The 27,494-nt window shown below is 49.8% G+C and overlaps 2 protein-coding genes across 6 annotated transcripts; both read left to right on the top strand.

The window, feature by feature from the left end:
- Positions 1 to 261: 261 nt before the first annotated feature.
- C11H9orf24 (chromosome 11 C9orf24 homolog) lies at positions 262 to 14,341 on the top strand. Of its 2 annotated transcripts, XM_038347771.1 has the most exons (7): positions 262 to 396; positions 7,623 to 7,767; positions 11,188 to 11,300; positions 12,209 to 12,284; positions 12,486 to 12,720; positions 13,722 to 13,808; positions 14,196 to 14,341. In XM_038347771.1, exons 1-7 carry the CDS (start codon positions 262 to 264, stop codon positions 14,299 to 14,301), a joined length of 897 nt encoding a protein of 298 aa, XP_038203699.1. In that variant the 3' UTR covers positions 14,302 to 14,341. The 2 variants fall into 2 exon arrangements, with proteins under 2 accessions (XP_038203699.1, XP_038203700.1); XM_038347772.1 differs by lacking the exon at positions 12,486 to 12,720.
- A 1,772-nt stretch (positions 14,342 to 16,113) lies between these two features.
- Myorg (myogenesis regulating glycosidase (putative)) lies at positions 16,114 to 24,069 on the top strand. 4 transcript variants are annotated; one of them, XM_038347769.2, is made up of 4 exons: positions 16,128 to 16,263; positions 18,105 to 18,257; positions 19,526 to 19,570; positions 19,695 to 24,069. In XM_038347769.2, the coding sequence occupies exon 4, from the start codon at positions 19,756 to 19,758 to the stop codon at positions 21,904 to 21,906; it is 2,151 nt and encodes a 716-aa protein (XP_038203697.1). In that variant the 5' UTR covers positions 16,128 to 16,263; positions 18,105 to 18,257; positions 19,526 to 19,570; positions 19,695 to 19,755; the 3' UTR covers positions 21,907 to 24,069. The 4 variants fall into 4 exon arrangements, with proteins under 4 accessions (XP_038203694.1, XP_038203697.1, XP_038203695.1 ...); XM_038347767.2 differs by having other exon boundaries at positions 18,105 to 18,260; XM_038347768.2 differs by lacking the exon at positions 18,105 to 18,257 and having other exon boundaries at positions 16,148 to 16,263.
- The last annotated feature ends 3,425 nt before the right edge of the window (positions 24,070 to 27,494 follow it).

Genomic DNA, 27,494 nt, shown 5'->3' with positions numbered 1-27,494 from the left:
CCAGCCTCTTGTTCAGGCATGCGGCCAAGGCAAGTGATATCACAATGGGCACTGCCCATCCTGAGAAGGAAGTTGGGTGGGGTAGAAGCAAGAAGGCTGAGGGGGAAGGACACTGAGAGGTCCCCGAAAAGGAGGGGGTCACAGCAGCTGGGGCACCTTCCAGGCTGGAGGTGTGGGCTATCTCAGGGAAGGGGTGGTCACTGATGTCCAGCAGGAGTCCTTGATAGGCAGAGCCCACTACAGCATCCCTGAGACTCCACCATGTTCCTCTTCTCCCGGAAGACCAAGACCCCCATCAGCACCTACAGTGACTCTTACAGGGCTCCTACCTCCATCAAGGAGGTCTATAAGGACCCACCTCTATGGGCCTGGGAAGCCAACAAGTTTGTGACCCCAGTAAGTACAGGTTTCGGGTGGGGTGGTTATACAATCATGTGTCTGGATGTCTGGCATGCTGCTGTCCCTGTGTTTGTAGTTATTTTTGGTTTCTTTTTCATTTATGTATTGTTTGTTTGTTTGTTTGTTTATTGAGACAAGGCCTCACCGTATAGCCAAGGCTGGCCTTCAACTTGTGAAAATGCTCCTACTTCAACCTCCCAGGTTGGCTGGGATTGCAGGCATGGCCCATGCCTAGCCATTTTGTGATTGCTTTGCATTTATTAAGACAGAGTCTAATAACACAGTCAGGCCTTAAACCTGTAGTGTAGTCTTGCCCTGCTTTCCTCATCCTGCCTCGGCCTCACACGTGCTGGGACTGTGTATAGCATGTGCATCACCATACCTGCCTTATTTTTTTGTCATTGTTCATTTTGTGGTGCTGGAAATCAAATCCAGGTGTCAAGCATGCTAAGTGTTCTACTCCCTGAACTATAACTCTAGCTATTAAAATTCTCAATTTAATTTTTTAAGTATTTTTTGTTTGCATCCTTTTTGTTTACATGAATACTGGGGATTCAAACGCAGGCCCTCGTGCCTACACAGCAGGTATTATTACTCACTGAGCCATTGCCCCAGCTTCTTTTTTAAAAAAAAAATATTTATTTATTATGTATACAATATTCACCAGACCCCATTACAGATGATTGTGAGCCACCATGTGGTTGCTGGGAATTGAACTCAAGACCTTTGGAAGAGCAGTCAATGCTCTTAACCGCTGAGCCATCTCTCCAGCCCCATGCCCCAGCTTCTTAAAGTTTGATATGAGGGCTCAGTAACCTACTTACTCAGGCGACCCCTGAACTCGCTTTGTTTTCCAAGCAAGCCTCCTGCCTCAACCCTCCAGCAGTAGAGAGTACAGACCTGCTCCCAGCTTCCTTCTCTGTATTTTATTCATTTTCCAAGGTATATCCAGCAGTGTGGAAAATAGTATAGGGTCCTGTTCTCGTGGAACTACAGTGGGGCGGGGGTAATGATAAACAAGAATAAAACCACAAAATTTCTAAGTTGTCCAAAATGCTGTTCAGCAAATAAACATCATAATGGAAATGGAGGAAGCCCACTCCCACGGGTCACAGAAGGCCTTTCTCTCAAGGTGACCTTCAGCTGGAACTGGAAAGAAAAGGGAAAAGCAGGTGAAGAGTTAAAAGAAGAGCTGAAAGTTTCACATGACCAGAAAGTGCAAGTTCCCTGGAGCTACCTGTAAGACAGCCTGGAAGGTCCAATAGGCTAACCTTAGGCCTGGGCATCACAGTCCCTTCTGTGTCTGGGAGACAGGAGAGGAACAATGAGTGTGGGGAATTAGAGCTTGTGGTAACAAAAGAAATTCATGAGTAGAAATTTTAAAAGTATTTTTGTCTAAATGTGCTCTGAAAAAAATGAGGAGGAGGGGGAGCTTGGAAGACGGCAAATTGAGCCAAATTGGGCTGCATATGGATACCTGTATAAAGCCTTAAGTCTCACATGAAGTTAATTTTTAATTTTTATTCTATTTTGAACAAGCACGAGTGATAAATATAGTGATAAGAAAAACAGGATTGCCTGATAACAAATGCCAATACCAGCACCACGTGAGCCGCATATGCTTAACTAGGGAAAGCAGAGGAACTAAATCTGGGAGCTCCAGACTGAAATTCAAGGTACAGTGTTTCTAAACCTTAGCACATTCACACACACACACACACGCACATGCACACACACACTTGCCAGCATACACACCTGCACACACATTCACACCTGCATACACACACTCACACCCGCATACACACACAACACACCTGCATGCATGCACTTACACCTGCATACACACACACCTACATGCACACACATACTCCTGTATGTACATACAACACACACCTGCATGCATACACACACACCTGTATGTACATACAACACAAACCTGCATGTACACAACCACACACCACTGTATAACTTCTATGGGAGAAAATACCCTCCCTGCAAATCTTCAGGTATCCAAAGTGCCACCAAATCAACGTAAGTTCACAATAAGATATAGGGCAAATCAAGGCTGGCGGCACTGCTTGGTGGTAGAGCACTTGCCTAGCATGCTTGAAGCCCTAGATTGCACCCCCCAACACTGCTAAAAAGATAAAGAAATCTGGGTGCTGGTGGCACACTCCTTTGATCCCAACACTCAGGAGGCAGAGGCAGGCAAATCTCTGTGAGTTCAAGGCCAGCCTAGTCTACAGAGTGAGTTCAACATTGACAGTAGGTCAACAGTTGGTTTTTTTTTTTTTTATAAGACTCAGACAAATCTCTGGAGAGATTAATCTAGAAAGATAAGACACAGACAAATAAAAAAACATTTCTAACCAAGGATCTAGAAAAAATAGATAAAATGAATGGTCTGAGCCAGGTGGTGATGGGTACACCATTAATTCCAGCACTTGGGAGACAGAGACAGGTGAATCTCTGTAAATTCAAGGTCAATCTGGTCTATGAAGTGAGTTCCAGGACAGCCAGAAACCCTGTCTCGAAAAACAAAAACAAAACAAAAAACAAAAAGAAAGGAAGTTAGGAAGGAAGGAAAGAAGGAAGGAAGGAAGGAGGGAGGGAGGGAGGGAGGGAAGAAAGGAAGGAAGGAAGGAAGGAAGGAAGGAAGGAAGGAAGGAAGGAAGGAAGGATAAGAAGGAAGGAAGAATAAATGGGGCTGGGGAGACGGCTGCATTGGTAAGGTAGTTGCTGTCCAGGCATGAGGATGCCAATTCAATTCCCAACACCCAGTGTAAAAAGCCAGGTGCAGTAACTCACGCCTGTAATGCCATGGCTGGAGAAGTCGAGGCAGGAGGATTCCTGGGGCCCTTTGGCTAGTCACTCAACCAGACCTCTGGGCCCAGTGAGAGACCCTGTCTCAAAAGTAAAGCAGAGATTGATAAAGGAAGACATTGGACATTGCCTTGGCCTTCACACGAACATCCATATGTTCACAGATGCACACACACACACACACACACACACACACACAAATGATAAGGAGTTTTCCAAGGACTGGAGAGATGGCTCAAGGGTTAAGAGCACTGGCTGCTCTTACAGGGGTCCTGAGTTCAATTCCCAGCAACCACATGGTCGCTCATAACCATCTATAAAGAGATCTGGTGCCCTCTTCTGACCTACACGTGTTTATGCAGGCAGAATAAGTAAATCTTTTTTAAAATTACAAATAGATATTAGTCACATATATTAATTAAAAAGTTATAGAAAGTCATAAATAGATAAGTAAACAAAAGAACATATATCAAGAATAGACTCACACATATGGAAACGATATCAAGTAAAAATGGTAGACAATAAAACTATGGAAAAGGATTCATCGAGCTTGGGGCAGCATGACAAATTCATGGGAGAAAAATAGGCTGCTTGGTAAGAAAGCTAGTTATTCATATTGATAGAAATAAAATTAATATCTAATACCACACCCAAAATGAAAGTCCTGTCGGATTAAATAAGATAATACCATATAACTTTCAGAAGAAAACACAGAACATTATTTCCATTATCTGAGAGTATGGCTAGATTTCTTTAGCCATAAAAAGCATTAACCATCAAACAGATTAATAATTCAGCTGGTTTAAATTAAGAACTTCTGTTCATCAAAGACACATTAAAGAAAAAAAGCCACAAACTGAGAGATTTGCAACATGTAACTGATTAGTATACAGAATACATAAAGAAGTATAATCCTCTGGGCTAAAATTGAACACACATGCCTTCTGACCCCTGCCTGAAACTACAGTAAACAGATACTCTAGATCCAGATTCACAAGGATGGCGAGAAAACGCCAATGGCAAGGAAACCTGGCAAGCGGGAAGTACGACAGAGAGCAGTAACTGGCCTAGCACAGCACGCCTGAGAAAACGGACGGAAAGCCAGGAGTGGGATAGCCAACATCGTTCTGCCTAAGGATACAGAATTCCGAAAGGCTCAGGGATTGGCCATTGGGGTTCTCTGGAACTGAAGGTGCAGTAGGACCAAGGCTAAAATAAGGATATTTGAAAGTCATTTAAGAAGCAGTTAAACCTACTAATTGTTTTTATTCCTTGCTGCGGGGTGACTGCCTGGCTCTGTCTCTAGAAAAGACACAGGCTTTTTTTTTTTTTCTCCTGTCCTCTTTTTCTTTGCAAGGATCTTGAAAGCAGATGAGCATCCGCACACTGACTGTCAAAACCCCCAGCAGCCCTCTTCTGCACTGGCAGCTGGCTCTTTTCACCACGCCAAAGATTAAAGGAGCCGTTCCAAAGAATCCCATCCCCACAAGAGGAAAGGTGTGAGGGACACTGGTGTTAGACTCTGCAGGCAACAGTCCAGCCGGACTAGGGGTGGGCGCCACGCCAGTTACCCAGGCGAGATCGCCTATGGCCTCAGATACAAGCTTTTTTAGTTTTCTATTTATGAACGTGAGCAAAGACCACAGACATCTTAGGAAAGCTTCTAACAGAAAATGGTTGATGCCTGTGAGTTCTTCTAAATGGTTCTCTCTCCTCCCTCTCCCTCTCCCTCTCCCTCTCCCTCTCCCCCCTCCCCTCTCTCTCTCTCTCTCTCTCTCTCTCTCTCTCTCTCTCTCTCTCTCTCTCTCTCTCTCTCTCTCTCTCTCTCTCTCTCTCTCTCTCTCCTCTCTCTGTGTGTGTGTGTGCACGCGCGCACGTCTGTGCACTGTGCACATGTTCCTGGAGATCAGAAGAGGGTATCAGATCCCTTGGAACTGGAGTTCCACCTGTTGAGCCACCACCATGTGGGTTCTCTGCAAACACAGCAAGGGATCTAACCACTGAGCCATCTCTCCCACACCGTCCATCTAGCTATCTTATCTGAGACAGCGCCTTTCACAGAACATGGAACTCAAAGACTCAGCTGGTCTCACTGGTCAGTGAGCTACGGGGATCTGCCTGTTTCTGCTCCCTGCTCTCAGCATGGAGGTTATAAGCAGCCTTCATGGGAGAAGAGGGTTCATGGAGAGAGGGTTCAGAGGTTAAAAACATTGGCTGCTCTTCCAGAGGTCCTGAGTTTAATTCCAGCAACCTTGTGGTGGCTCACAACTATCTACAATGGGATCTAGTGCCCTCTTCTGGCATGCAGGCGTACATGGAGGCAGAACACTGTATAGATAATAAATAAATAAAATCTTAAAAAAAAAAAATAAGCATGCTTCAGTGCACCTGGCTTTTTTACAGTCCAAACTCGGGTCTCCATGCTTGCCCAGCTGACACTTCACTAATCCAGCCCTGAATGGCTGCTTCTCTCTCTCTCTCTCTCTCTCTCTCTCTCTCTCTCTCTCTCTCTCTCTCTCTCTCTCTCTCTCTCTCTCTCTCTCTCCCTGTGTGTGTGTGAGAGAGAGAGAGACAGAGACAGAGAGAGAGAGTCTGACGGTTTAGTGAGAGTGTTTAGTATGTGTATATATAAATGTACATCTCTGATGTGTTTAAATACAGCTAGACTATGTATACAAAGCTCAGGGAAGTGCTGAACTATAGCTCCCTTGCACATAAAGTTGCTTCCACCCACATATATGGCAGAACATCATCAGCTAAGCACACGTTATCCCAGAAGGTCCTGAACTAAGGACTTTTCTGGGAGCAACCAGGCATCACACATAAAAAGTCTTTGCCTTTGAAATCAAAGGGTCAAGGGTCTCAGCTAGCTTTTTTTTTTAGGACTGGTTGTCCTTCTAAGAGCATGGAACTTATTGTGCCTTATTTGGAATTCTGCCCTCAGCTGAAGACAAGGGACCCCAAAAGGAAGTCTCCATTTATATTTTCATAGATCTATCCAAACAAGGAGTGCTGGGCTGAGGTAAACTTCAATAAGTAGAAGACCCCAGAGTCAAGAATAAGAACAGGAGGAGGCTGGAGAGATGGCTCAGAGGTTGAGAGCACTGCCTGCTCTTCCAAAGGTCCTGAGTTCGGTTCCCAGCAACCACGTGGTGGCTCACAGCCATCTGTGATGGAGTCTGGTGCCCTCTTCTGGCCTGTGGGCATGCACACAGACGGAATATTGTGTACATAATAAATATTTTTTTTAAAAAAGGATAAGAACAGGAAAAAAGCTGGGCAGTGGTGGCGCAGGCTATTAAGCCCAGGACTCGGGAGGCAGAGGCAGAGGCAGGTGGATCTTTGTGAGTTCGAGGTCAGCCTGGTCCACAAGAGCTAGTTCCAGGACAGGTTCCAAGGCTACAGAGAAACCCTGACTTGGAAAAAAAGGAGGGGAGAGGAGAAGGAGGAGGAGAAAAGAAGGAGGAGGGAGGAGGGAGAGAGAATTAGTATTAGGTTTAGGCTCCCTATTTCTTCTTCTTGCTTCTCTCCCTCCTCCTCCCCTCCTCCTCCTCCTCCCTCCCTCTTCCTCTTCCTCTCCTCCTCCTCCTCTCCTCCTCTTCCTCCCTTCCTCCTCTTTCCTCTTATTTCCGAGTAAGAACAACGCCACGACCCATGACAAACAAAAACAGTGTTTTGGGTCTTGTAGAGACACAGGGTGCTAAACGTTAAAGCAGGTGTCCCACCAAACCCATCCTTTGGCTTCAAGGTGCCAGGTGTTCTCCCTGCCCCAGAAATCTGCATAGGGCAGTCAGTTCCCAGGAAGCCAGCCTTCTGTCTAGGTTAACAGCTCCTCAGTTAAGAGCGCTGGCTGCCCTTGCGGAGCAAACATTCTGTTCCCAGCACCCACATGGTGACGCGCCAATGCCTGTAACTCCAGTTCTTGGAGTTCTGGTGCCCTCTTTTGGCTTCTTCAGGCCCTGCATTATGTGATGCGTGTATACACGTGTAGGCAAAACACTCATACACAGAAGATTAAAATTAAGGGCTGGAGAGATGGCTCAGAAGTTAAGAACACTGGCTGCTCTTCCAGAGGACCTGGGTTCAATTCCCAGCACCCACATGGCAGCTCACAACTGTCTGTAACTCCAATTCCAGGGGCTCCAACACCTTCATACACACATACATGCAGGCAAGGCACCAATGCACAAGAAATAATAAGGTTTTAAAAAAAATAAAATTAAAACAAAAATAGGTCTCTGCAGAAGGGCTAGTGAGACACTAGAATTCATCCCTCCTGTATTGGGGTTAGGTAGGACTCCAGGTAGGCTGAACTTTTCAGGAAAGCCTAGCTCTAACTGCAGCAAGGTTCTAAGCCTTGGGATCTCTCTGCATTTCTCCTCCTCTCTCCCTCTGGCCAGGGTCTGACTCAGACTATGCACCGCCATGTGGATCCCGAGGCTCTTCAGAAGATGGTCAAATGTGCTGCGCAGGACTACACCTATAAGAACTCCATATCAGGCCACCCTTACTTGCCTGAGAAATACTGGCTCTCTCAAGATGAAGGTAGGCTCTCAACCTCTTCCTAATTTTGACCTTAGGTCATTGCCCTGGCAATAACCCTCAACTTGAGCCCAGTTTGGATCCTGATCTTTGTCCTTACCTTCTTACTCATGAATTAGACCAGTTCCCTAATCAACCCCCGATACCCTGTCACCTAGTCCAGTCCTTGACCCTAGAGAAGACTCAAACCCATATTTTGGGGCTGGAGACATGGCTCAGAGGTTAAGAGCACTGGCTGCACTTCCAGAGGTCCTGAGTTCAATTCCCAGCAACCACATGGTGGCTCCCAACCATCTGTAATGAGATCTGGTGCCCTCTTCTGACATGTAGGCATAATTGTATACATAATACATAAATCTTTTTTTTAAAAAAAATATTTTGGGAGAGTTTGCAGTCTCAAAATTGAGCTGGAATCTAACCAGGCATGGTGGCAAAAAGCTATAGTCTCAGCAAGCAGAAGGTTGAGGCAGGACAATCACTTTAGCCTAGCAGATTGAGGCCAACTTGAACACAGCCAGATACCATTGGAAAGAAAAACATCATTGGCAAAGCCTGAGGTCTCACCCCCAGCAAAGTGGGGACAGGGTTTGCCTCCTACAGGCCCTGTCTCTTCCATCCCTTAACCAGCCTTCTCCATCGGCTTTCTCCAGCTGTCTGTTTTTCAGCCCTTACAGCATGGCTCATTTTCTTTCCACCTACAGTTTTTTATCTTGCTCTTCTCTTTCACGGAGACATAGTCTAGACTCACATCGTTTCAAAAAAAAAAAAAAAAAAAAAAAACCACCTTTCTCCTCTGGCTACATGTTTAGGATCTGTCTGTCTATTTCAAAAGGACAAAATGTTGTCTTCTTCACAGCTGAATCCTCTCTATCGTGGGACTTGATCGGTACATTTATTTCCAAGCTTTTTTTTTTAATATTTATTTATTATGTATACAGTATTCTGTCTGTGTGTATGCCACAGGCCAGAAGAGGGCACCAGACCCCATTACAGATGGTTGTGAGCCACCATGTGGTTGCTGGGAATTGAACTCAGGACCTTTGGAAGAGCAAGCAATGCTCTTAACCTCTGAGCCATCTCTCCAGCCCCTATTTCCAAGCTTTGTTGGATAAATTGATAACTCCCAGTTGACGCTGGGAGCCTGGAACCCTGAACTTGTACTTGCCTCTGAGACGGGTCCTGCAGTCCACTCTTCTGACCACGCTCTCCCTGAAATAACCTCCTTCTTCAACTTCCCTGCCTCTAGCACACTCAGTGTGGAAATGGGAGCTTCTTTGGGGTGCTATCCAGAGCCGCCATCTTTGATTTACAGGCAGGGGTAGCGGAGAAATATGTCTCGGCACATCTGGTGGTCAGGGTAACCGGGAGTCTGTTCTCACCTTTAAGTGGGCTCCAGAGGTGGAGTTCATACCAGGCTTGCTGTACACGCACCTTTACCCACCATTGTCTCCCCTGAGGCCATTTTATGTAATCCACACATGGCTTTAATTGCTTTTTTTATTTTTATTTTTTATTTTTATTTGGTTTTTCGAGACAGGGTTTCTCTGCGGCTTTTTAAAGCCTGTCCTGGAACTAGCTCTTGTAGACCAGGCTGGTCTCGAACTCACAGAGATCCGCCTGCCTCTGCCTCCTGAGTGCTGGGATTAAAGGCGTGCGCCACCACCGCCCGGCCACGCTCAGTCTTTTAAAATATTTTTATTACATGTATCAGTTTCATATGTGTGTATGGGGGACAAGCCATGTCATAGTCCTTATGTGGAGGTCAGAGGTCAACTTTGAGGAATCTGTTCTCCCCTTCTACCACACGAGTCCCAGGGATTGAACTCAGATGGTCAGCCTGGGTAGAAAATACCTTTACTTGGGCTGGAGAGGTGGCTCAGAGGTTAAGAGCATTGCCTGCTCTTCCAAAGGTCCTGAGTTCAATTCCCAGCAACCACATGGTGGCTCACAACCATCTGTAATGGGGTCTGGTGCCCTCTTCTGGCCTGCAGGCATACACACAGACAAAATATTGTATACATAATAAATAAATAAATAAAAATAAATAAATAAATAAAAAATTTTAAAAAAATACCTTTACTTATTGGTTCTTCTGTAGCCCAGGCTAGCCTAAAATACACAGTGTCATCCAGGCTGGCCTCGAACCCTTGGTGAGCCTCCAACCTAAGCCCCACAAACGCTGGGGTTGCAGGAATGCACCATCAGGCCAGAGTTCCCATTCATCCTATCCCTCATCAGTCTCTGTCCTTCAGACTTGCGGGGGGGCAGACCATAGAGAGCCTTGTAGACATGGTTAAAAGATGAAGCAGTACTAAAAGGTTTTGGACTAGAATAAATAGTATCTTGTTTTAAATTTCACTTGGGGGAAAGGGTCGTAACTTCTACACTGATGTTAGGTTACGGAGCGAGGAGACGTGTAGGCTAACCCCAACAGCTTTCTGTGAGCCAAGCATTCATTTCCTTCTTTCCTCCTCCTCTTCGTTTCCCGCTGCTCTTCTTTAGACAGGGTCTCAGGTAGCCCAGAGCTGACCTTGAACTCCATCTGTAGCCCAGGAGGGCCTGAAACTCTTGATCTTTCTGTCTCCACCTCCTCAGGCCTGGGTTCGTCTGGACTTTTTGTTTCTTTGTTTTGGTGTTTTTAATCAGGATATTATCATATAGTCCAAGCTGGCCTTGAACTCAAAGCAATTTTCCTGCCTCAGCCTGTTGGAATTACGGGCAAGAGCCACTACGTTCAGCGTTTTTCTAAAACGTTTGTATAGATTAACTCATCTAGACAACAAATCCTGCACCTTTTTTTTTCCCTGCCAGGCTGAAATTTGAAGCCAGGCACTGTACCACAGTGTACTGCTAACCATGACATTATTTTTGTCTCCTGGTGAAGGCAACACAAGGATAAAGGGGTGAGATCATAGAGGAAGAGGGAAGAAGTTCAAGCAGTTTTAAGGTTGACTAGGCAGACCTTGGAGCCTGGACATGCTAGAGGAGGGGAGGCCCCATTTCCAGGCTGGCTGATTCAAAGAGGGTGCAGTCGGGCTGAAAGACTATAGCCCAATGGATACAAACTTTGCTCGAAAGCGTCCCTTAGGTGAGACATTATCTGCAGCTCAATGGCAAAACAAAAACAAACACAGAAGTGGTAGACAATGGCATCGTGTTCCAGGCCTGTATCCCCATCACTAGGACTAGGGAAGGTGAGGAAGGATAGACAGACTGAGGTTAGCCTGAGCTACATAGAATTCCAGGCTACCTGGTAAGATCCCGCCTCCAAAGTGAGTAACAATTGGTAGGGGATCTGCAGGTCTGGACTTGGGAACGGGGGTCAGTGAGGGTCAGCTTTGTGAGAGAGATCAAACATCTAGACGGTCCCGGGCTCTGGGTGGACTGAGAAGTAACCCTGACGTCTCCACTCCTATGATGAAGAGGATAAATGCTGTTCAAGCTACCTGGACAATGACCGCTACAACACTTGGAGAACAGGACCTTACAGCAACTACTGGAACAAGTACACCACCTGTCTCCCCCGCCTGCCTAAGGTACCTACTGTGCCGACTACAGCTACCTGAGGTCTGGGACACGCACGCACGCACGCACGCACGCACACACACATACCATCTCCGCACGGCGGTGACTCTTCTCCATCAGTAAAATTAGGGTTTTTATTTTTTAGCTGACAATGGCGGCCAGGAGTTGGCCTGGGATCAACCCCCTGGGTTCCAGTCTCTGACCCAGCTTGGTGGTAGCATGGCTACTGTGCACTCCTTGACCGTTTTGAAGTTTGCCAAGGAGCCCTGCCTCATCTGGTCTGGCTACTGTGACGCCATTGCTACCCTCGAGTCAGTAATGAACTAGGTCCTCCCTGCCCCACTTTCCCCCTCCATTGTGATGGGAACAAGGATTGGAGAAAGACGAGACTGCTTAACAGCAAGAGGAGACCTGGAAGAAAATGGAGTCTCCGGGCCTATTTCAAGCCATGTAAGGCAAACTGAAATCCAGAGCAGCCCAGCTTAATTGGAAGCTGAAAGCTGACTGAAGCCTTTTGAAATAGAACTTTCTCGTGAATCGGATTTTACCCCCGCAAGTTCCCCCAAGAGATTCTGATGAACAAGCAATATTAGCTAGAGCCCCCTATCATAGAGACGCACAGACACAGAGGATATATAGGCAAATGTTAAAGTAGAGTTGTTAGAGTCCCAGGCCTAAAAGCACCTCTACCACTCACCCCTTACTCGGGTTCTAGCATCCTCACCTTCACCCTGCCGGCGTGGGAGGAGCAAATGCGTTGCCCAGCAACAACTCCAAACAACCCCTAAGAATAGGGGAATTGCTGAGGAGGGGAGACTGCGCCGCCTGAAGTCTGGGCATTCAGGGAAGACCCCCCCCCCCAAAAAAAGGAGCAACTGTCTCGTGACAGAGCTTAAGGTAGACTGTGTGCCGCTTCCAGGATGCCGGGATGGAGACAGTAGTACGAGGAATGCCGTTGGAGTACCCTCCAAAGCCGGAGCGCCTCAACGCCTACGGTAAACGGCGGGTTGGGCAGGATTACAGAGTGCGAAGGAGAAAGCCAGAAGGCAGGAAGGGGCTATGGGGGACCAAAAGAGGGTGTAGTTGTGTGTCTGTCCCTGTTTTTGTCTCCCCCTCGGACGCTGATCCTGCTTTTCCCCCCACCCCACCCCCGTCCCTCTGACATTGTCTTTGGGTATCCTGGACTCTGGGCTCAGAGCGCGAGGTGGTAGTGAACATGCTGAACTCGCTGTCCCGGAACCGGACTCTGCCACAGATTGCGCCCCGCTGCGGGTGCGTGGACCCTCTGCCGGGCCGCCTGCCATTCCAAGGATACGAAAGCCCTTGCTCCGGCCGCCACTACTGTCTGCGCGGGATGGACTACTGCACCACCGGGGAGCCTAGCCGAGAACGCCGCCTGCGGCCTTTGTGTTCCGTGGAGCCGACTGTAAGGTTCGCAGGGTTCCGCCCGCTTTGGCCGGGCTCCACCCACAAACGAGCCCTGCCCCCCCCTAGAATCCCGCATTCTGCCTCATTCTGGCTCTGTTTCCACGCCAGGTCCCCATCCCCAGGGCACAAGCGAACAGCTAAGGCAGAAAACCAGCGTGAAGGTTACCCCAAGTCCTCAATCCTGTCCCTTCCTTCCGTGCTCAAGGTCAACCTGATAAGTGTTTGTACTCTGGACAGCCTGCAAAACAGTTTAAGAGGATCCCAAAGCCCTCACATCAGTCGCAAACCTTTTTCACATTCATGGGCCCTGGTTTTCACATTCATGGGCCCTGGCCCGTTTTGGACTCCTGGGACTGGAGGCAGAGGTTCTAGCCTGGGCTTAGGAGCACCGTCAGCAGGGGGCAGGTTCATCATGGGGGATGGGGAAGGAAGTGGTCACTGCTTTCCCATAGGATTCCTGGATTCCTTGAGTGCTGAATGCTAACCGCACAGAGCAGCACTGCATCCAGACACAGTAGACAATACCAGTTGGGTCTAGGGAGAAACTTTCAAGTCTGTGACTGTTTAGAGCTGTACAGAAAGGCCCCGAACGCTGTCCCTAACTCTATGATGATCTCCTACACCTCCTCAAGCCTGATTCATTGTCAAAAATTGGATCTTTTCCCTCAGAAGGGGTGTGGGTATGGGGAGCGTCTCAGCCTCTAGAAGGCCTAGAAACGCTACCTACTTGAGTTGAAGAACTCGCTGTCTCACGGAAGGGGTGGGGGCATGCTGGATCCTCAAAGGCTGTATCTGATCTTCTCTGGACTCCTGGCAGCAAAAACCAGGCCTTGGTGCGGAGGGGACTTCCTGGAACCTTCTCAGAGGCCCTGTTGTAATGGGTTTATGAAGGGCCAAAGAAGGAACCACAGGACTGATACTGTATCCAGGTTCTTGGTCTGGAATACTGGGCTATGAGGATATCAAAATGCCCGACCTCTCCCTGCTGTTTCTTCCTTCACTAGGAGTGTCTCGCCCTACGTTCACCGGCCCGGAATGCAATGTGCTGTTACAACTCCCCCGCCATCATACTACCCATTTCCCAACCTTAAGTAAGTTCGGCGCTTTTACTTGGACACCGGAGGCAGTGCCTTTATTGGCGGTGGGGGATGAGCCGGGAGACTAGTTGGGGGTGGGAAATGCATGTTGAGGTGCTCAGACAGGAAATTAACGCCAGGGGGCGCTAGTGCCATGGGGAAGTCAACGGTTGCGAAAAACCAGAAGACCTCAACGAGGGCTTGAGTTGGCTGTGGCCTTAGAGTCGATGGAACTGGGTTCAGGGTTTTATATAAAGGATAAAAGTCAAGGTTGAGAAGGTATGTCTTGGATATCAGAAAATCAACAGTAGAACTGAGGTCAGCGTGCGGTCAGTGTCAGAGGTGAAATGTTGAGATAAGGTTAATAACGAGAATTGGAGTCAGGTTCATCTCTCCCTGCAGATGGGACACAAGCCACTTCAAGAAAACTGGTGGTCCCCAGAGAAACAACTATGTTGTCCATCCTGAGTTTGTGTCTGAGACCTATCCTGTCTACCATTCCTGGTAAAGCTTTGGCCAGGTCAAGGAAGAGGGTGGAGTAATAAACTCTTCACCACAAAGACTGCTTCCTGTGTCCTTCCCTAGAAATATCTGGATGTGAACCCTCCCTCTCCAGTCACCTCAGGACACCCCTAAGTGCCCTCCTGGTACAGGAGTAACCCCGCTGATGTCCTCCTCCCCATCACCGCAGAGCTTGAGCCCAGCTAGGCACGCAGCTCCATCGATGTGAAGACCCTCTAGCCGACATTTTCCCCAATGTACCCATAAACAGACTCCATTCACATCTCAGATCCCAGGTCCTCATCACAAGCTCCCAAAGGCTCTCTCTGCTCAGACACCTTTGGCACCCTCCCCTGCCCAGCCTAAGAGCTACAGAACATCATTTTTGGAAAGACTCACGATCAAGAAACTTCCCATTGTAACACGTTTCTCTGTCCTACAAGGGAGCAGTGGGTGGGGTGTTCTAGAATCTTCTCTTGCACCACTGCTTGCTTTAGGGAAAAAGGTATGGGCACAGCACAGGTATTTTGTTTTGTTTTTCAAGGCAGTGTTTCTCTGTGTAACTATCCTGGAACACTCTATATAAACTTGAACTCATGGAGATCCGTCTGTGTCTACCTCCTGAGTGCTGGTATTAAAGGAGTGTGCCATTATCTCCCAGCCAGCACAGACGTTTCTAACTAAGGTTGTCACTAAGAGCAGGAGCTACACGTTATAGGTCAGAGAATGGGCATTGCCACACACTTAGCAGAAACAGGGACATAGTTGGTCTGGTCCCGTGAGAACTGAAGGCTTACAACACAGGCTGTTTGGGTCTACAAGTTCCCACTGTGAAGCTTGTGACTGGGGTATTAGTAGCGAGCAGTCCTCCACACACAGGTCCTCCCAGAATTGTGACAACCTGTTTTTACACTTAGTATATGTGCTGTGTGGAGTCGGCTCTCTCCTTCCACTCCGTGGGTTCCAGGGACCGAACTTGGGTCAGCTGACGGTGGCAAGTGCCTTTGCCTGCTTCCCATCCCGTGCCCTGCACTAGTTCATTAAAGTATCCAGCTGCCCAAATCTAGAGGGAATGGATTCCCAAAGACCTCTTAGTCACTGTTCTATTGCTGGGAAGAGACACCATGACCACAGCAACTCTTATTAAAGAAAGCATTTAATTGGAGGCTTGCTTACAGTTTCAGAGGTTAGTCCATTATCATTGTGGGGAGCATGGCAACAGGCAGGCATGGTGCTGGAGAAGTAGCTGAGAGTTCTGATGAGACTTTCTGATCTACAGTCAGGAAGACTCTGGGCTTGGGATGGGCTTTTGAAACCTCAAAGCCCACCCCGAGTGGCACACTTCCGCCAACAAGGCCATTCTTACTCCAACAAAGTCATGATCCCTAATCCTTGTAATCCTTTCCAACAGGTACCTAAGCAGTCACATATTTGAGCCTATGGGAGTCATCCTTATTCAAGCCATCACAGCTACCTCTGCCCCTCACTTTGAGGTGCTCTCATACACATAGCAAGCTTAGTCTGGAGTTGCAAGAACCCCAACATTCAGCAACTCCTTCTTCCTTTAGAACTACATCTCCCATAAGGCCCGGGGATAAATCAGGCTAGCGGTGGCCAGCTCCTAGCTGGGCGGTGCCTGAGGCGGGAGGTGGAACCCGAGGCACCAATCTAGAGGCGGGCCCAAAGGGCAGAGCTAGGGCGGTGAGAAGAAAGTTCCGGCAAGGCACTCGGAGCTTCAAGAGACTGTGGGGGAGGGGCCGGGAGACAGGGGTGGGGCTGGAGTCCCAAACCTGAAGCCACATTGGACGACTGGGCGTGGCCGAGTAGACCGAGGGCGGGGCGCAGGAGGGGCTCAACATTGCCCAGCCAGCTGCAACCCGCAGGGTCCGTGGCTGCTCAACTTCTGCTAGCGTGGAGAGAATCTCCCGGTGGATCGCTACTCCCCTTCTTACGTGTGGTGGTCAGTGCGGTGAGTGAGCCCAGTGGGAAGACTTTGAGGCCAAGGGGTGCCGAGCTGCCTGAGGAGCACAGTTCCTGAACTTTCTCTCGTTGGTAGAGCGACCCTGGACACCTGAGCCCCTCCTTAGGCCGGCGGTTCCCAGCGGGCGACCGGTCCTTTGACCTTCCTCTGCCCCTTTGGGCCGTGTTGGGTGTGGCGCCAAGGGTGGGTGTGAAGTATTCCAGCCTGTGTTGGAGTGCAGTCACTTGATCCTTGTGGATCCTGTCCCTGAGCAGGGGAGGGAGATGGGCAGGATCGAATTACCTTTGACATTTCCACTCCTCTCCCAATAGTGTCCGACAAAGGACTCCGCCTTAAGTGGCTCAGTTGGGCTGAGCTGGGTCCTCGTCCTTAAACTGTGAGCTAGGGGCTTGCAGCCAAGTCTGAGGTTGAGTGTGAAGCGAGCGGGAAGAGGCTTCTTAGGCTGAGCCTATAGGGAGGCCCATCCCACCTGCTAGCTTTAGCCTGTGTTTGGCCAGATGGCAAACGCGACAGATTACAGGGGTCTTGAACGCCACTAAGACTGGAACCACAGAGTTCCTCCCGACAGCTGCAATACCAGATGCCATTAAATTGCCCCTTTCGCACCCCTAAAATCTTCCTGATCTGCCTGCGGCAAGGAGAAGCTACATCAGCCCTTGAGAAGACAGGCCTCACTGGTCCACGCCCATCTCTCCTTATGGAAGGTGGCGGCAGGATTTCAGATCCCAGGAAAGTCGTTATCTGGGTGATTGCAGACAAGCCCTGTTTTCCCGTCTGTAAAAGGGACACAACAGCTCACCGTGTTAATGGTATCAGATACTACTGGTTCCTCTGGAAGAAAACAGTGAGGCCCCATCAAAATGGGTACTTAAATCTGTGGGCTCCTGTCCTTTATCAAAGAACCTAATAATTCTATTTTTTTTTTTTTGGTAATTTTTCAAGACAGGGTTTCTCTGTAGCTTTGGTGCCTGTCCTGGAACTAGCTCTTGTAGACCAGGCTGGCCTCGAACTCACAGAGATCCGCCTGCCTTTGCCTCCCGAGTGCTGGGATTAAAGGTGTGCGCCACCACCGCCCAGCTAGAACCTAATAATTCTAAACATTGTTTCTCGGAACCCAAGTGTTGAAAGGGCCTTTGAGGCCATCAAAGTGAGCTTTTCAGGTCTCCAGGGGTCATAAGAGAAAGCCAACTTAATATGGATGTTTTGAAGTTGAGGGAGACTTTCCTGTTTCAAACCAGTCCCTCTCCTTTAATCCCTTAGTGCCCAAAATGTAGCCTTGGTTCCACTTAGCTTTGTGAGAGGATCAGCAAAGGACAGTGCTACCTCCGGGAGGCTAGGGCGCTCTAACTTGTATAGGCAGAGAGGAAATAAGAGGCTCTTCCAGGCTGGGGTTGGGCAGTGATTGGAGAGATGAAAGATTGTGAGGGATAAAAATGGTAATCCCAGCAAAGGGAGACAGAGGCAGGTGCATCTCTCAGGCCAGCCTGGTCTACAAAGAGAGTTACAGGACAGCTAGTACTGTTTCACAGAGAAACCCTGTCTCGAAAGAAACAAAAAAGAGAGGGAAAAGATAAAAGAGAAGAACGATGCTGAGTATTGTCTTCCAGGGTCAACATTCTGCTCTGCACCTGACTTGTTTTTAAGACTTATTTTTATTTTGTGTGTATGGGCATTTGCCTGACTGTATGTGCACCATGTATGCAGAAGCCAGAAAAGTTCATCGGATCCCCTGGGACTAGAGTTACAGTTGTGAGCAGCTGTGTGAGTGTTGGGATTCGAACCCTGGGTCCTCTGGAAGTTAAGTGCTCTCCTACCCCTGGCATTGACAGATTCTGCATGGGAGAGCTGGACAAGGAGAAGAGCCTGGATAGCTTTTCACCTTGGAAGTCACTGGAGACAGACAGACATTGGCATCTGGGAAGCGGCTTATTACCATCTACCAGTCTTCCCCCCAGCTGGGGAGTTCAGCAACCCTCTGGCTGGTAGTATGTCTGTCTGCCTGTGTTTGCATGTGGCAGCTGCTGCTTCTTTGTTGGACTCTGCCCCTGAGGGTTGAGACAGGAAGAGTTAGTGGCCTTGGTGGCCTTTGCAGAGGGGTGAGACAAACCGTCCCCCAAGCCTAAGTTTTCCTGCAGACATATCATGTGAACATTTATTTTTATTTTTAAAATATTTTATGGCTTATTTAACTTTATTTTATGTGCATTGGTGTGAAGGTGTCAGATCCCCTGGAACTGGATCTTCAGACATTTGTGAGCTGCCATGTGGGTGCTGGGAATTGAACCCCGGTCCTCTGAAAGAGCAGTCAGTGCTCTAACCACTGACTGCCATCTCTCCAGCCCCTCATGTGAACATTTCCATGTGTGGTGATGGGTACTTGTTCCCTGAAGAGCTGATAGGCTAAGGAGAGGCTATCAGGCTAGATGGCTGAAATCTCCCAAAGCAGGTGACTTGAGGGTTTAGGCTAGGGAATGAGCTTGGTAGGCTTGGGATAGGCCTGGCTGGACATGGAGCCAGAGAGGAACTGAGCTCAAATGCAGTGGTGTATGCTTGTAATTCCAGCTGTGGAAGTTAGGGCAGGAGGAACCCACAGTCAGGGCCATTCATCTAGACTGCATAGAAATGTAACTGGAACCACATCAGGTCTTGAGCTTTGACTACAAAGCTTGCAGCTTCCCTCCTGGGAGCAGAGAAGAAAGATGAGCAGAGAAATGGGCTTGGTGGTTAGTGGCTTAGAGCCAGGTAGAATTTGTGGGCAAAGAGAGGCCGATCAGAGAAGCAAGATCCTTCGCCAAGCACCTGCCCCAGTCCTAATGCTGGACCCCAGTCCCACCCCCCTCTAAACCAGTCTCTGTGACTGAATGTGGCTTTGAGTGCTTTCTTTAATTTCCAGATAGCCATCTAGCTGGACTCAAGATCAAATTCCATGACGGAGCTGTCCCTTTTCCTCTTGTCATTGCCTCCCTAGAGACAGGGAAGCCAGCATACTGGCTGTTTAAAGCCACAGAGAAACCCTGTCTCGAAAAAACCAAAAAAAAAAAAAAAGGTCTCAAGGGATTGGCTGGACCATCTGCCCCCTCTTACCGTGACCTTACATGTGATAGAATAGGCCCTCTTCTTAGCCAGGGCTTCTTCAGTGCTCCTTCTTCAGGGGCTGCCTGCTTCCGCTGTGAACCTGGACAGAGCCTTGCTTCTCCGGGAAAAGACAGAAGAAGCATGCTCTAATTCACACGATTCTCCCCATTCACAGAGTTCTCATCGATTTGGCAAGCAGTGGGGCCTGAGAGGAAGGAGGGTAAGACACCGACTGTCCTGGACAAAACCCTGACTTTGCCATTTGTCAAGCTCTTAGGCCCCTCAACTAGGCTGCTGGAAATACACGAAGAGAAAGCTCAGTGTCCTCTCTCTCCCCTTTGCAGACTCCAGCAGGCCAGATTCAGATGGGCTTGGCGTGGTGGTTCCTTCCTTAGCTGGCGACTAATGTCCCAGAACCTTCGGGAGAAGAGCCAGGCCTACCAGCGACACCGACCTAGTAGCAACACAGGCCCTAAAAGCCTCGAAGTCACCCCAGCAGCAGCCATGTACACTTTCCTGCCTGACAATTTTTCACCTGCCAAACCCAAGCCCACCAAAGAGCTGAGGCCTCTGCTAGGCTCGGCGGTGTTGGGACTACTGCTGGTGCTGGCAGCGGTTGTGGCCTGGTGTTACTACAGCGCCTCCCTACGCAAAGCCGAACGCCTGCGTGCAGAGCTGCTGGACCTCAATCCTGGCGGCTTCTCCATCCGTAACCAGAAGGGTGAGCAAGTCTTCCGCCTGGCGTTCCGTTCAGGTGAGCTGGATCTGGACTCCTGTAGCCGGGAGGGTGCCCGGCTTGGCTGCTCCCAAACGGTCGATGGGCGCCCGTTGCACTTCTTCATCCAGACTGTAAAACCCAAGGACACTGTCATGTGCTACCGCGTGCGCTGGGAAGAAACTACACCGGGGCGTGCTGTGGAGCATGCCATGTTTCTGGGAGATGCTGCGGCGCACTGGTATGGCGGCGCAGAGATGAGGACGCAACACTGGCCTATCCGCCTGGATGGCCAGCAGGAGCCGCAGCCGTTTGTCACGAGCGACGTCTACTCTTCTGACGCCGCCTTCGGGGGCATCCTTGAGCGCTACTGGTTATCTTCACGCGCGGCAGCCATCAAAGTTAATGACTCCGTGCCCTTCCACCTGGGTTGGAACAGCACGGAGCGTTCGATGCGGCTGCAGGCACGCTACCACGACACGTCTTACAAGCCACCAGCTGGCCGTACTGCAGCGCCAGAGCTCAGCTATCGCGTGTGCGTGGGCTCAGATGTCACCTCCATCCATAAGTACATGGTTCGGCGTTACTTCAACAAGCCATCCAGGGTACCAGCAGCAGAGGCCTTCCGAGACCCCATTTGGTCCACGTGGGCGCTGTATGGGCGCGCCGTGGACCAGAACAAGGTGCTGCAATTCGCCCAGCAGATCCGTCAGCACCGCTTCAACAGCAGCCACCTGGAAATCGATGACATGTACACACCCGCCTATGGCGACTTCGATTTCGACGAGGGCAAGTTCCCCAATGCCACTGACATGTTCCACCGCCTGCGAGAGGCTGGCTTCCGCGTCACACTTTGGGTGCATCCATTTGTCAACTACAACTCGTCGCGCTTCGGCGAGGGCGTGGAGCGTGAGCTGTTCGTGCGCGAACCCACGGGCCGGCTGCCAGCGTTGGTGCGCTGGTGGAACGGCATTGGCGCAGTGCTGGACTTCACGCGCCCAGAGGCCCGAGACTGGTTCCAGGGACATCTACGACGCCTGCGCTCACGCTACAACGTGGAATCTTTTAAGTTCGACGCGGGTGAGGTCAGCTACCTGCCCCGGGACTTCAGCACCTACAGGCCTCTGCCTGACCCCAGTGTGTGGAGCCGACGATACACCGAGATGGCGCTGCCCTTCTTCTCTCTAGCCGAGGTCCGCGTCGGGTACCAGTCACAAAACATCTCCTGTTTCTTCCGCCTGGTGGACCGCGACTCGGTATGGGGCTACGACCTGGGGCTGCGCTCTCTTATCCCCGCAGTGCTCACGGTCAGTATGCTGGGCTATCCGTTCATCCTGCCCGATATGGTGGGTGGCAACGCGGTGCCAGAGCGCACAGACGGCCGCCAAGATGGGCCGGGGCCGGAGCGCGAGCTCTATGTGCGCTGGCTGGAGGTGGCGGCCTTCATGCCTGCCATGCAGTTTTCAATCCCGCCCTGGCAGTACGACGCAGAAGTGGTAGCTATCGCACACAAGTTCGCCGCTCTGCGCGCCTCGCTCGTGGCACCACTGCTGCTCGAGCTCGCTGGTGAGGTCACCGACACTGGCGACCCCATCGTGCGCCCCCTGTGGTGGATCGCACCGGGGGATGAAACCGCTCACCGCATCGACTCGCAGTTCCTTATCGGGGACACGCTGCTGGTGGCGCCGGTGCTGGAGCCTGGTAAGCAGGAGCGTGACGTCTATCTGCCCGCCGGCAAGTGGCGCAGCTACAAGGGTGAGCTTTTTGACAAGACGCCGGTGCTGCTCACGGATTACCCAGTCGACCTGGACGAGGTCGCCTATTTCACCTGGGCGTCCTGACCCACTTCGAGACCTAGTAGGAATCCCACAGCCCTAATCCCAGCCTTCATGCAGAGTTTTAATCCTTTACCATACCTAAATGGTGCACCCTCAGGAAGTTCCCACCTCCGTTCCTCCTAGGAAATGGGCACTGACTTAAAAGTGCTCCAGCCAAACAGATGGAAGTGCTGGAACAACCCCCTGCCCCAGTGCACAGTCCTAACAGCCCCACCCCACCCCGGACATTGACTCCAGTCTTCAGAAACCTCTTCCCTGGGTCGGAGACCAGAGAACTCAGGACAAAGGTCTGTTCTTTCTGTTACACAGGGTCTGGTTTTAAAAGCACACAGAGAAACCTCTTTTCCCCCTGGCCTTTGTAGCCGTCTCTGTCCTCTGAGATGAGGAACCGATTATCTTAGAAAGTTCCCAAATAGTTTCCTACCATATTTAGAAAGTGTACCTTTAGCTGGGCAGTGGTGGCGCCTGCCTTTAATCCTGGCACTTGGGAAGCAGAGGTAGGCAGATCTCCGAGTTAAAGGCCATCCTGTTCTACAGAATGAGTTCCAGGACAAGCCAGGGCTATACAGAGAAACCCCGTCTTGAAACAAAAAAAAAAGAAAGAAAAGAAAAATAAAAAAAAGCAAGTGTACCTTCTTGATGACAGCAGCGAGGCCCTGAGCTGCTAACACACACCTGGACAGTGATTGACCTGGTCCTACTCCATCTGGGGAAGAAAAGATACAGACGTTTGGTTTGGCCAGCTGACAAGGAAGCAAAAGGTCTCTTCCCAGGCAGCAGGAGAGCTGGGCTCAGCCTGAACTAATTGTCTCTGTGAACAGACTCAGCACTGCACTAACCTATTTGTGTACACTCTGAACTCAACCTTGGACCCAGCCCTGGGCTGCAAGTGCCTAGTGGGCAGATTTGCAGGGCCATGCAGGCCGGACTCAATGCCTTAATTCAAGAACCTGTGTCTATGTGTATGTGTACACATACTTATATCTGTGTGTGTGTATGTGTGTGTGTGAGAGAGAGTGTGTGTGTATGTGAGAGAGAGAGAGTGTGTGTGTGTGTGTGAGAGAGAGAGAGAGAGAGAGAGAGAGAGAGAGAGAGAGCGCCACTGTGGGTCTCTAATCCACACAATGAACGGAATATCCCTGAGGCTGTGGATAAACCTAGAGAGAGGAGGATCCAGGGGCAAACTCAAGACTTTGATTGTTGAGCTAACCCCTTCCCAGATGGTTTCCCTAGGAGAACGCCAGCCAAGTTTAAGGATTCAAAACACTAGAGCTGGCCTGAGGAGGTGACTCGGTAGGTGAAGGCACTTACTGGTGAGCCTGACAACCTGAGTTCAATCCCTAGATCATGTTTTAAAAGGAAATAAACAGCCCTTTAAAATTACTTAACTGTCAGCCGGGCGGTGGTGGCGCACGCCTTTAATCCCAGCACTCGGGAGGCAGAGGCAGGCGGATCTCTGTGAACCCAAGGCCAGCCTGGTCTACAGAGCTAGTTCCAGGACAGCCAGGGCTACACAGAGAAACCCTGTTTCAAAGAAGAAAAAAAAATTACATAGCTGTCTCACTCTGCACACATGCTCAAGTGTGGCCTAAAAGGGAACCCTTACTCTGGTAGTGATGTGTGCGGCACATGAATGGCATTACACACGGACTCCGGCCAACACATGTATCGGGAAGGTCTTTCATCTCAGAAATTCTGTTCTAAGATCAACTCCAGTCAGGTTTTCCCAACTCTGGCTAAGTCTGGAGGAGCGACTTGCCAGAGAAGGTGGACCACGAGGACCGCCTCTCAGCTTCCCTCAGTGGCTCTGACAACAGCACCTGTGCCTGAATCCTTCATTTTTCTCTGGGTGAAAAGCCCTGAGCTTCAGGGTTCCCACAGACGTCCTTCTCCAGTGCCAATTCTTTTGTTTCTTTTCATTGGCGGTGTTGAAGACAGAACCCAGAGGCCCAAGCATACTAAGCAAGCTCTCTTCCAGTGAGCTACTTCCCCAGTTGGTCTTTACTTGCCAGTCAGCTGGGTGACCTTGAATAAGCCGCTTAACCCCACTGAGCCTCTCTGAAAGTGATGATGGTGCCTACCTCTGAGGTCATTGTAATAACAAGCACAGATATACAGAGAGTGCCTGGCACAAAGCAGGTGCCCAATAAAAGATGGCTCTTGTGGTGCTTGTTGTTTTCTTGTTTAAAAACAAGGGTTCTCTGGGTTTTTATTTATCCATGTATTTATTTATTTATTTTGGTTTTTCAAGACAGGGTTTCTCTGTGTAGCTTTGGAGCCTGTCCCGGAACTCACTCGGTAAACCAGGCTGGCCTCGAACTCACCAGAGATCCACCTGCTTCTGCCTCCCAAGGGCTGGGATTAATGGCATGCACCACCACCGCCCAGCTGGGATGTTTAGAGACTTACTTTATGCATATGAGTGTCTTGCATGTGCCATGTGCACGCCTGCTGCTTGCAAAGGTGAGAAAAGAGCAACAGATCCTCTGGAACTAGCATTATGGATGGTTGTGAGCCATCATGTGGGTGCCAGGAATCAGACTCAGGTAGAGCAACAAATGCTCTTAACTGCCGAACCACCTCTCCAGCCCCTTCTGGCCTTGTCCTGTCCCCCCACACCCCTGTCAGCACCTCTTGTGCAGTCCAAATTTGTGTCTCTCCCTGTACATTGGTTCTGAAAGCCTAAGCCTAACATTGCTCCACAAGGCCTTGTACTTGCTGGTCTCTCCCTGCACCCAGGCTGCTGTTTACATGTCAGTGGGGGTGACATACAGTAATCTGGAACCCCCTTCTCTAGAGGTAATGGGGAGAACCTGAATGGTCACTGAAGGGGGTTTTGGGATAGGTTATGAATGGGTTAAGCTTTAGCCAAGTGGGTTTTCTAAGAGAATTTTGGCCGTCATTCCCCACTTCTGAGTAAAGTGTCTCTGATCCCTGCTCTGAATCCAGAGCAAGCGTTCTGCCAGTTCTCCTCCACAAGCCCTGGGACCCTTCTTCCTCAAATCCAGGGTGAGACTGGCCTCTCCATCCTCTGGCCCCTGTTGAACAAAGGCTTAAAGGGTGGTTTGCTAAAAGCATTGACTTTCCCCTTGGCCCTCCAGGTGCGCAATGTGTTAACTAAAAAGGCAGAACGAAAGTTTGGTAGAAGCCTCCATTTTTTGCACCTGTTTCCTTTGCACCCAGTCATTCTCTCAGAGTCTGGTGGATTCCAGGAACACAGCTCCCCCAATAAACATCTGTGACAAGGATCAAAACCACCCCTACCCCCAGGCAACTGAACAAGGCCTGCCAAACCAACCCTGAGATAATGATCAACCAGACCACAGTTGGACCAACGTTGATTAACTGCACGCCTCTTGCTCTGGATTCTGTCCCTTTCTAACGTAATCTAGGAGTGAGCACCTCTAATGCCAGGGCTGAAGACATTGCCCGCCTTGTCTTCCTAGTATAGTTACGCTGATGGAAATTCCTTTCCTGCTGTTCACCATTTCTCTGTTTTGGAGTCAGATTTGTCAGGATCCCTAGAGTCTGACCTCTAGGATTCCAGCGACATTCCCCACTTCAGGCCTTGTTGTGACATTCCACTGGTAGGCCTTCGAGTCAAACTCACACAAGTCTACAACCATACCACCCCAAACATGTCTGATCTCATCCAACCCACTCAGCAGTCAAGGAGAGCTATCCAAAGTTCAGTCATGTCTCTTGTGGGATGGGGGGAATCCAAGATCTGGTTGGTGCTCTGTTTCGTCCAAAATTTCAGGTACATATAAGTATAGTTTAAAAAGCATTTGAAGAAACACTGCCTCCTATCCTGGGGACAACTGCACAACAATCCCTTGCCAGGAGAGGTCTGCTCAGACTTAGCCTTGAAGGAAAATGCAGTGGCCACTGGGTGGTTTCCTTCCATTGTTTGGCTCCCAGGGTTTCTGCACACAACCCCCACAGAGTACACCACAGCTCCAAGGCACAGGCTGTTTTTTTTTTTTTTTTTTTTAATCTTCGAGCTAATCATTTACTTCAGCAAGCCCAAGTATCTTTCCAGCAGCTTGATAAGAGGGGAGCTATTCAGCTTTGGGTGGCAAGCGCTGGTGGCATTGGAGGAGATACGGGAAGGACTCAGAAGGCTGCCCTGTCCCTGGGGTGCTCAGGCCAAAGGATGTAGAAAGCTGTGATGTCATGCTCTGTGTCTTTGGACTGCGTTTCCCTCCCAGGTGCCTTAACCACTCTACATTACACAACACCGAGTGGAATGAGGGTTCTGGAAAGTTCTGACTGCCTACCTACGGACAGCCCCAAGGGGGCAGCCGGAGGAAGTTGGCACCACCCTCCAGTCCTCAAGTTAGTAAAGAACTGGGTCAGACCAAAGGCTAAGATGACAAGAGTTCAGCCTGGATGACGTGAGGGCTGCGCCATGGCTGCCACACCCGCACGGGATTTGTATTGTGCTTCATCACCTAAGGTCTTCAGTTCGGCAAACAAGCGCCTTCTATGGAGACAGAAGTCCTGCTCTCATGGTCAAGAGGGCTTTCTGATTTCCTGGAGCCTCCGTGCCCTAGGACAGGAAAACGTATGCCTTCTTCGTCCAGCTAAGTCCAACGACTGCTTCTTCACCCTAGGCGGAGGAGGTGGGAGTGGGGAAACAAGGGGGTTCCATAAAGAGCACCTTGAGTACTGGCAGGAAACAGGATGGCTGGTTATTGGGAAAGCTTCCAAAAGTGGATTTGGGTTTTGAGAAGCCTCAGACTGAAGAAGACATTGAAGCTTTCCCACCTGTCTGTCCTTTGATAGGTGAAACCACTTCTAAAATCAAGGAGGTGAGCCACCCTTCTCCAGTCAGCTAGCTGGTGTCTACCCTGCAGGCCCCGAGAAAATGCATGCCATTCCGTGAACATTCTTCTTGTGCCTGAGATATGAAGAGATGGCGGTCACTTTCTAAACCTCACTGTCTTTATGGGCCAGGCCCTAGCTGGCTCAGTTTGTTCAGGTCCCAGGGTTTAGTATGCTCTACTTAGGGTGCCCACAAACTCTACTCTTAGGTACTTCACTGACTTGTGCCCCAGCCCTGACTGTTAGGAATTTTCTTAACGCGAGCTCTCTGCCTACGCAAATGAAGCCAAATCACAACAAGCCAAATTAAAAATATCCAGGTTTAATGAGAGTTCTGTGCTCTCAGGTGGCCCCGAGGAAAGGGGAATTAACGCGACTGGAGGGGGGCACATGGGAAATTTCTGGGGAAGCAGTTTAAATAGACTAGGGAGTGGTCAAGATTTTGGCGGGCTGTCTTGACCCTCCTCCAGGGAGGAGTCAAGGTTTGGCGGGCACAGGGACGGGGCCTCCAAAGATGAAGGCCAGAGACTAGGACTTGGGGTTTACATTCCAGACTGTTTGTATAAGAGGTAACAGGAAGCTGGGGTGATATTTTGACTAACATTTAGAAAAAAGGGGCATAGACTCAAGTCTGGATACTTCCTGCGGGCATGGGACAACAGGGGGAAGTGGAGAGCTGGGTGTTGGTGGGTCCAGGCTCAGCGAGAGGTGTGGCTGGAAAGGCATCCCGTGTACTGTCATCCCGGAGATGCCAGGCATCTGTT

Source organism: Arvicola amphibius, chromosome 11, assembly GCF_903992535.2.
Source record: "Arvicola amphibius chromosome 11, mArvAmp1.2, whole genome shotgun sequence".
Classification (NCBI taxonomy): Eukaryota; Metazoa; Chordata; class Mammalia; order Rodentia; family Cricetidae; genus Arvicola; species Arvicola amphibius.
Note: the sequence above shows the minus strand (reverse complement) of the source record. Positions and strands in the feature narration are given on the sequence as shown.

What these genes read in the sequence shown, in the direction of transcription:
- C11H9orf24 (XM_038347771.1), top strand. Translation starts at nt 262, where the DNA reads ATGTTCCTCTTCTCCCGGAAGACCAAGACCCCCATCAGCACCTACAGT. An exon ending in GTCTCCCCCGCCTGCCTAAG is followed by an intron (nt 11,301 to 12,208) that starts GTACCTACTGTG and finishes TGCCGCTTCCAG; the next exon opens with GATGCCGGGATGGAGACAGT. An exon ending in GGAGCGCCTCAACGCCTACG is followed by an intron (nt 12,285 to 12,485) that starts GTAAACGGCGGG and finishes CTCTGGGCTCAG; the next exon opens with AGCGCGAGGTGGTAGTGAAC.
- Myorg (XM_038347766.2), top strand. Translation starts at nt 19,756, where the DNA reads ATGTCCCAGAACCTTCGGGAGAAGAGCCAGGCCTACCAGCGACACCGA.